This window comes from Sorex araneus, chromosome 11 (assembly GCF_027595985.1).
Source record: "Sorex araneus isolate mSorAra2 chromosome 11, mSorAra2.pri, whole genome shotgun sequence".
Taxonomy (NCBI): Eukaryota; Metazoa; Chordata; class Mammalia; order Eulipotyphla; family Soricidae; genus Sorex; species Sorex araneus.
The window spans coordinates 25,632,778-25,641,976 of record NC_073312.1 but is presented as its reverse complement, the minus strand read 5'-3'; the positions used below and the strand labels follow the sequence as shown (position 1 = coordinate 25,641,976).

Sequence of the window (9,199 nt, the reverse complement as noted above, 5' to 3'; positions counted from 1 at the left end):
TTTCTGGGGACTGAGCCAGGGACTCCCCTACGCAAAGCGTAACTCCAACCCTTTGAGTTGCTCTCCCTGGCCTGGAGCAGGTTCTATTTTTTTGAATTTCTTCCAACTTTTTTTTTGTGTGTGTATGCTTTTCATAGAGGACACTCAAGTAATTATTTGCACAGGGTTCTTCTCGGAAAGGAAGGATGATTTGCCTTTGCATTCAGGAGCTGAAAAACATTCCCTTTGATTCAGGTGTAGTCCCTCCCATGTCTAGGGTGGATCTTGGACCAGCTGAGACTGCACAGCTTTTTTTTTGCTTTTTGCTTTTTGGGTCACACCTGGCGATGCACAGGGGTTACTCCTGGCTCTGCACTCAGGAACTACCCCTGGCCGTGCTCAGGGGACCATATGGGATGCTGGGATTTGAACCCGGGTCGGCCGCGTGCAAGGCAAACGCCCTACCCGCTGTGCTATCTCTCCAGCCCCGAGACTGCACAGCTTGACCTTCATGACTGTCTGGGAGGTGAAAGGAGGCGAAGAGAGACACTGGTATTTTCTCCTTTCAGTGAAAAGGCATTTCCCTCATTCACTTATTTCATAATTTCAGATATTTTGTACAAGTTTATCATTTGTAGCTCAACCCTCCTTTTTCCTCCTTCCTATCAGGGGAAGATGCAGTTTCCAAAATAAATGAGTAGTCTCTTTCAAGGTCAAATAACATGTTTAACAACCGTTAGTTTCCAGATGGCCATTATATACTACCACTGAAGGCCTTTTGAACTTTAATGCAGGCACAGGCCAAGGACTTGCACACCAAGCTTGCTGAACACCTGATATTGGAGAATTTCCTAAGCTAAGTTCTATTCCATCCCGAGTTGCCCTGGGGAAGCTTAGGGTTCCCCGGAGGAGTATGGGGCGATTGCCTAAGGAGAACCTTGAAATTCTGCTTTGGGCGGTAGGTACTGCCAGGTGTTCATTTACCCAGCTCCTCTGGGTTGAAATTAATCTGCTGATTCCAAATGCATATGCTCTCTGGTGTGGAGTACTCTAAAAGCATTGTTGGTGTGGGTTTAGTATCTCTGAATCTTCTCTCCCCCCCTCCCCCTGCATATGGGCTTACAGCTGAGACTCCATCTTGCTGTCAAAATCCACCACAAGCCGCCTCTGGCGTCGTTCCGTAACCAGGGAGACACCCGCGCCCCTCCCGAGGCCTAGCGGTAGAGGCAGTAAACTACGACTCCCATCATCCGGTTACCGCTACGCGACCTCGACCGGTCCCGATTTAGCGTGTCAGGCGCCCCGAGCCTGCCGCAGGGAACGGCGGGAGTTGCGGTTCGGGATGTGCTGGCACCTGGGGCTGCGGGAAGCTCCGGAACTACAGGTCCCGTGAGGCAGCGCGCTGACGCATGCGCACGGGGCCGCAGTGCTCCCGGGGCCCCAGCCGGCGCCTGAGAGGTAAGAGAGGGCGGGGGAAGCCGAGGAGGCGGGATCCGGGAGCTGCGTCGGCTGCGGCCTGGCACCTAGGGGGCGGCCCCGGAGGAGCGCAGACCCTGGGGCTCCCGGCGATTATGGACCCGGCCGAGGCGGTGCTGCAGGAAAAAGCACTCAAGTTTATGGTGAGGACAAGGTGCAGGCCGGGGCAGCGGTAGAGGCGGTGGCGTTGGCGGCGTCGCTGAGGCTCGGGCCTGCGCCACCCGCTCGCCGGAGGAGGCGGCAGCCGAGCCGCCCGGCCTGAGGCCGGCGGCGGGGGCGGCTGGAGGGACGGGACGGGAGCTCCGGGGAGGCGGGCGCGAGGGGGTGGCGGGGAGGACCCGGGGGTGGGGGGCAGCAGCTCCGCCATCTTGTGGAGGAGAGGCCAAGTGACAGCGGGAGCTGGATCGGGGAGGGGGCTCCGGGCGGCGCGCGGGGGTCCCTGAGGGAGAGGGGCGTGGGGACAGTTAGACAGGAGCCGAGGACGCCCGGAGCAGCGACGCGGCAAGGCCGCCCGCAGGTCCTCCTCTGGGTGTCGGGGTTGCGGGTAAGGCCAGGGGTTGGGGGTGTAGCCGGAGTGGGGGAGCGGGGCGCGGGGTCGGAGGGGACGCAGGGGACGCGAGGGGGAGGGAGCGCGCAGGGCGGGCGGGCGGGCGGCGGGCTCTGGGCCGGGGAGGCCGGGCGGCCCGGGGATCCGGAGTTTCTGTAGGACCCGGAGGGAGGGAGGGAGGGAGCGAGAGCGAGAGCGAGCCGTTGCCTCCCGGGTGCAGTGCCTGCTTCGCCAAACTCGTGTTTTGAGAAACTCTGCAAAGGAGGAGGCCTTGCTTAGCATCGGGCATGGGGACCTCGGGCTAAGGTGACGGTCTGTGGGAATGGAAGGGGGAGGGGGAGGCGGTGACGGAGAGCCCCAGGGGCAGGGTTAGGGAAAGGGCTACACAGTGTTAGAGAAGTGGATACATACTTGACTTTGAAAGGCGGGGCCAAACATAACACCGTAGTAAAAGATGCAGTGCTGGAAAGCGAGAAGCGTGAATTGGGAAATGTGGGCGATCAGGAGCCCAAGGAACCGTTGAGGGGAGGGTGGAACAATGCAGAACTTAGTGCTGAATTGTGCAGACGAGTGACATGCGGGGGCCAGAGGCTGTGTCACTTTCAGAGAAAGGGAAGGCTCTGGAGGTTAGACTCTTCTGGAGCGCCGAGAAGTGGCTGTGGAGAGATCCGGGAGCTGGAGGATGATGAGACGTCCTTAGCCCCGGAAGGGAACGTGACGGCTCTTAGCACTTGGAGGTGGGAGCGCAGCACTGCGTTTGGATTTGGAGGGCGTGTTTGAGCTTTTTGGAGTCCAGTTCTTTAATTTTGAATCAGGCTTCTGTTATGTTTGTATTTGGCAAGGTGAGTATAGTCTGATGTTTGATGCTTTTCATCTGTGGCTCTTTTAAGTCTTAAGAACAGACGGGTTGTAGCTGAAGAATATTGGAGTGCACAGATTCTGACTTAACAGGTGGCTTTAAGGACATTGATACTATTGCAGTCATGTTTCTTATTTTGAAGTAATGGTCATCTGTTCCTCTTCATCTTATGTTTTAGAGTTGTTTTGCTTTTTGGGGGGTGGAGTGGGAGGGTGCGCTGTGCTCAGAGTTTACTCAGGGAGATGCTCAGGGAGGGGACTGTGTCAAAATGCTGAGGAACTGGGCTTGGCTGTGTGCACTGCAAACACCTTATCTTTGTACTATCTCTCTGATCTTATCCAGTAGTTATTCCGTCTTTGCCTTCATTCTAAAAAAAACTTTTTTTTTTCTTTTTGGGTCACACCCGGCGATGCACAGGGGTTACTCCTGGCTCTGCACTCAGGAATTACCCCTGGTGGTGCTCAGGGGACCATATGGGATGCTGGGATTCGAACCCAGGTTGGCCGCGTGCAAGGCAAACGCCCTACCCGCTGTGCTATCACTCCAGCCAAGAATACTTTTTTAGACTCAAATTTACTAAAACGTTAAGGGGCCAGAGCTATAGTACAATGGATAGGGTGCTTGCTTTGCACGTGGCCAACCCAGGTCTGATCCCTTGCACCCCGTATGATTCTTTGGGACCCACCGGGGTTGATTCTTGAGCACAGAGCCAGGCATTAACTCCTGAGCATCGTCAGGTGTGCCCAGCAACACTATAAAACAGAAAAATTGCCATTATTTTAAACTAGTACTTTCAAAATCATTTAATTAGGGGCCAAAGAGATAATACAATGGGTAGGGCTCTTGCCTTGCCTATGACCAACCGGGGTTTGATCCTGGCATACTGGATAGTTCCCCGAGCCCCACCATGAGTGATCACTACTGAGCCCAGAGCCAAGAGTAAACCCCGAGCATCACCAGGTGTGGCCCCAAAACTAACCAATCATTTGATCCATGAGCTTAGAGCTGGGAGTAAGCCCTAAGCTCAGCTGGATATGTTAGTGGTGTAAGGAAGGAAGGAAGGAAGGTAGGTAGGTCTATTTGGGACTGGAGTGATATTATTACAGTGGGTAGGGCACTTACTCTGCATGTAGCTGACCTGGGTTCAATCTCCAGCACCCAGTGTATATCCCCTGGGCTCCACCAGGAATGACCCCTAAATACAGAACTAGTAGTAACCCCTGAGCACCACTGGGTGTGGCCCCCAACACCCCCCCAAAAAAATCTAATTAAACTTCAGTGTATTTCTAACAAAGTTCTGTTACTCCTGGAAAGTTACTTGAATTGAGCCGAAGAGATAGTTCAGTGAGTAGGGCACTTGCCTTGTACATGGCCAACCTGGGTTCTATCCCTGGCATCCCCTTTGGTACTCTGAGCCTGCTAGGAGTGATTCCTGTGTGGTTTCCCTGAGTGCTATTGGGTGTGGCTCCCCCAAAAGTTATTTGAATTTATGCCCAGTGTTAAAATTCTGAGCTATTAATAAGAGACTGAAAACAAATGTGACTTTGGAGGTAAGGGCTAGTAGCTTTTTGTCTACAACCAGCTTCTATATTTAAGTCAGAAAAATGTCAACTGCTTATTTCTCTTATCTTGCTTGAGGTTAACTCAATCTCGATCTTGACATTTGTGTCAGATTTATGGAACAATGTGATTTGTAGATCATAAAGAGATATTATGATATCATATTAACTCCTCATTAGCCCTAGCTTAGGGACATTCTCAAATACCTGATGTCTACTTTGTACTAATGAGTGATAGTTTGATAATGGTCTCCTGACTGAGTTAAAGTGGACTGGCATGGGCCATCTAGTAGTTTGCAGTTTTCAGGGCACCACCCACGATTAAATGTTGAGTCAGTTTCCAGAGGGAGAAGCCAACTTCCCCTTAATTTTAGTTACTTTTATTTTTGACCTTGTTGGCTATTGGGCTGCTCTTTGACAAAAGGCCAACTGGAAGAGGGTCACCAAAAATAACACCGTAATTGAAGCAGAGAATGGAGGGTTCAAGATTTGGTATTCTTTTTCCAGCTCAGTAATAGTCATTACGAATCTGAGTAAGTCACACCTGGTTCCTCTTACCCTGCTATAAAATGTCTGTTTATTCAGTTGATTTTAGGTAGGAACATTCTCAATTTTTCTTGCACAAGTAATTGGTGCGAAGTATATGTGCTATCCTTTTAATCAAGTTGAGGATTTCATATGTAGTATTTGGCTTTGTTTTAACCTTACTCATTCCCTCAGTTATGAATTTTGAATTACAATTTTGTGTGGGTGATTGTGATTTCCATAGTTTAAATGTAAAATTTATTTTAAAACTGCCAATATGAAATTGACATTCTCTTTCATGAGTTTTGTTTATTGCCACATTAATGCAGTCCTTTCATTAGAATTGTTTGTTTTGGGACCACACGCAGTGATGCTCAGGGGTTACTCCTTGCTGTGTATTCAGAAATTACTCCTGCTGGTGCTTGGGGACTATATGGGATGCTGGGGATCGAACTTGGGTTGGCTGCATGTAAGGCATGTTCTCCTGAGTACAGCCAGGAGTAGTCCCTGTGCAACACTGGGTATGGCACCAAATAATAAATAAAATCTAACACTTGTTACTTTGTGGTATCTGTGTGTTATTTAAATCGAAAGAAAGTAGGCATAATTCCCCCCCCCCCTTGCTCAGAGGGATATAGAACATTGTTTAAAATCTTGGACATCTCTAGATAAAGTTATTTTTATGGCAAATGGTGGTCAAAGCAAGAGAATGAAGAAAGAAAAACTGTGTGATAATAAAGTATTTTAAAATCCCAGTCTATTTTCTAGCTTTTTTTGTGGGGAGGGTTGAAACCTCACACTGCTATACTCAGGGCTTACTCCTGGCTCTGCTCTAAAGGATCACTCCTGACAGTTTGGAGTGTTTGAGGGACCATATGCTTTACCAAGGACTGAACTGGGGTTGGCTGCGTGCAAGGCAGACATTACTCCTGTACCATCTCTCTGGCCTTTCCATAGCAGTATCTTAAGAAGTGTGTTACCTTCAAATGTATATAATAATTGAATAGTAATAGAAAAATATTTCCTGCAGTATATCAGTTATGTCACTAAAAAAATCTTGGGTTTGGAGAAATATTACAGCTGTTGTGTTTTTTACCTTGCATGTGTCTGACCCAAGTTCGACTCCTCAGAACCTCATATGGTTCCCTGAATCTCACCGAGTAAGCACTAAGCATTGCTGGATGTGGTCCTTCCCTCCCCACAAAGGTAGTAAAACCTGATTTTTTTTTTTCTGCTTTTTGGGTCACACCCGGCGATGCACAGGGGTTACTACTGGTTCATGCACTCAGGAATTACTCCTGGAGGTGCTCGGGGGACCATATGGGATGCTGGGAATAGAACCTGGGTCGGCCACCTGCAAGACAAACGCCCTACCCGCTGTGCTATCACTCCAGCCCCCCAAACCTGATTTTCTTAATAAATCAATCCTGGCATCCTAAAACTATCAATGAAAGAAAACGCTATGTGAAAGGTCCATAAGCTGTTAAGAGTTTTAATTAGTATTTCATAAGTTTTTTCTTGTAGTTCGGGCTCTCTGGATAATTTCCATTAATTTCTTAAAGTCTGATTGAGACAGCTAGAAACGTTTTGCAGAAGACTCAGAATTAATAATATTGAGACTAATGTTGAACTAAGTAATATATGTAGTATGTATTTACTATATATAAGAATATATAATATAAGAAAATATATGATCTGTTCTCTAGGGTACTGATGTCCTATTTTTGATTTCCCTCAACTATGCTGGTGGGTAGGTGGTGGTGGTGGTGGTGGTGGTGGTAGTGGTAGTGGTAGTGGTAGGGGAGCGGGTAGGGAGCAAAGGCCACAGAACCAGCTGAGAATCTTTAAGATGAATCTTTTTTGTTGGGAGCCTCTTTTAAGGTCTTGTTCCTTTATTGAGACTTGGCTCTCCTGCCAGGGTCTACATGGATTCCTATTCCCAGGCTCATGACCTGAGCTGACTCTGTCAGTAACAGGATAACTGCAGTAGAAATGGGAGACTTGTGTTTTTTGAACAAACGTAGTCAGCCATGAGCAGCTAACTATCAATTTAGTGTTTATTCTGTGATGTTCTGAAACACTGTTCTAAATTCTTTATATATTTCATTTTCTAAATGATTCTGCAAGATAAGATGATTCTTGTTCAGTCCCATCTTTCAGGTAAAGAAACTAATTTCAGAGAAGTTAACTAAATTGCTTGGTCAGTCTACTAGCAGCAGCCTGCAATCAAACCCAGGTGGTTTTAATTCTAAATTCTTTTTTTTTTTTTTGCTTTTTTTGGGTCACACCCAGCGATGCTCAGGGGTTACTCCTGGCTTTGCACTCAGGAATTACTCCTGGCGTGCTTGGGGGACCACATAGGATGCCAGGGATTGAACCCGGGTCAGCCGCGTGCAAGGCAAACGCCCTACCCGCTGTGCTATCGCTCCGGCCCCAATTCTACATTCTTAACTATCCTGTATCTCATCTCTGAAAATTAGAGGAAAAAATAGAGTATTATGGCATATTTCTTTGCTGGTTGGTTGTAGATAGTGTGGAAAAATTAATACCCAGCCTTACATGTTGTCTATTTATTTTTGTTTTTGACCACACCTGATGCTACTCAGCTTTTAATCCTGGCTCTGAGCTCAAGGATTACTCCTGGTGGGACTTGGGCAACCATATGGAGTGCTGGGGATAGAACTTGGGTTTGCTGCATGCAGAGCAAACTCCCTACCTACTGTACTATCACTCTGATCCCCTAGTTTGTCTTTTTTTTGGGGCGGCCCCACACCTGGCGATGGTATGCACTCAGGAATTACTCCTGGTGGTGCTTTGGGGGAACCATACAAGGTGCTGGGGATTGAACTTGGGTCAGCCATTTCTCCAGTTAGATTGTCTTTTTAATAATCATTTGAATTAATGAGGAAATGGAATGACTATAGTTGACAGTAGTAAGCTAACTAATTCATAATATTAATAACTCCATAATATTATATGGGTCAGTTAGCTAGGTAGTGCTCTGTAACAAAGCATATAGCGTTCATATGATAGCTATGCTATGTCACAGCATATAACGATATATATCCATCCTCATGACTATTTGAATTTGCTTGGTATTGTTGGATGCTGCAGACTGGACCAGGGACTCTTGATTTAGCTGCTCACTTATGACTACTCCACCTGTTATGCCGGTACTCTAACTAAAGAGGCAGTGGCTTCCCAGGTAAAGTTCTTATTGCTACAGCAAAGACATCAGAGACCAAGTCCAATTGTTCAAGTACCATCAGTCCTTGGTTGCTTCACACCTAATCTTCCATTAAATAAAAGCAAGTGTCAGTGGTCAAGTCCAAAGGGAAAAGTATATTCCTCTGCCCATAAAAGGAGTGGGAGTAATTTGCACAGCATTCTATGTGTAATAATTTAATGTACTTGATCTATAGATAATGAAGTGCATACTGATAACTATTAGCCTTTCTTCCTGTTATATTGTTATGATGATCTTGATTAACACTTTCTCATTTTGGTTTCTGACCAATTCCTGTTGGTTAGATACTCCCAGGATCATAATTCAGTATAGCAGAAAACTTTGCATTATGTTATGTAGAAAAGGATAAAATAAATAATTAGAGGGGCTGTATAGAGAGTATAATAGAATTTACATTGCACACTGCTGATCCCCTGAGCCTCACCAGGAGTAATTTCTGAGTGCAGAACCAGGAGTAACTCCTGAGCATTGCTGGGTGCAATGCTCACCCCCCCACCCCCAAAATTAGAATATTGATTTAGAGTGATACTCTGAAAAATATTGAAGTGTCAGAACACTGCCTTCCATAGAAAGGTGAAGGTTGATGGCATCTATAACAGTAACAGCATTAGAACTGTACCATATGTAGTGGCCTAACAGCTTTTGTGATAGTAAATCTGGAACTCCCCAATTCTGTTAGTAAACTTAAGGCTGCAAAGATGAAGTGGTGAGATTTTGATAAGTCTGTGTGAACTTTCAGGTGTTAACTGGTAAGTTATAGTGATAGAATACAGAAATTGTAGCATTATTTGATAATGCATTTATAGCACCAGTACATCATTTTTTTGGTTGTTATTGGGCACTACCTAGCAGCTACTCCTGACTCTGTGTTTAGAGGAGCATATGTGTTGCCAGGTGCTCAGGGCTCTGGCTCTCTGCTCAGGGGTCACTCCTGACAGTACTTGGGGGAACCATATGTGGTGCTATGGATTGAATCAAGGTTGGCCACATGCAAGGCAAGCACCTTG

General features: G+C 47.0%; 1 protein-coding gene across 7 annotated transcripts in view; it reads left to right on the top strand.

The window, feature by feature from the left end:
• The first annotated feature begins 1,439 nt into the window (after positions 1-1,439).
• The window catches only part of BTRC (beta-transducin repeat containing E3 ubiquitin protein ligase), a 195,567-nt gene continuing 187,807 nt past the window's right edge, over positions 1,440-9,199 (top strand). For 6 of the 7 annotated variants that reach the window (XM_055118750.1, XM_004616342.2, XM_004616341.2 and 3 more), the window contains exon 1: positions 1,440-1,598. In XM_055118750.1, the coding sequence (XP_054974725.1) occupies positions 1,551-1,598 (48 nt within the window). In that variant the 5' untranslated portion in view covers positions 1,440-1,550. Of the gene's footprint in view, positions 1,599-1,866; positions 2,000-9,199 lie in introns of those variants that run through there. The other variant, XM_055118749.1, reaches the window with a different exon arrangement.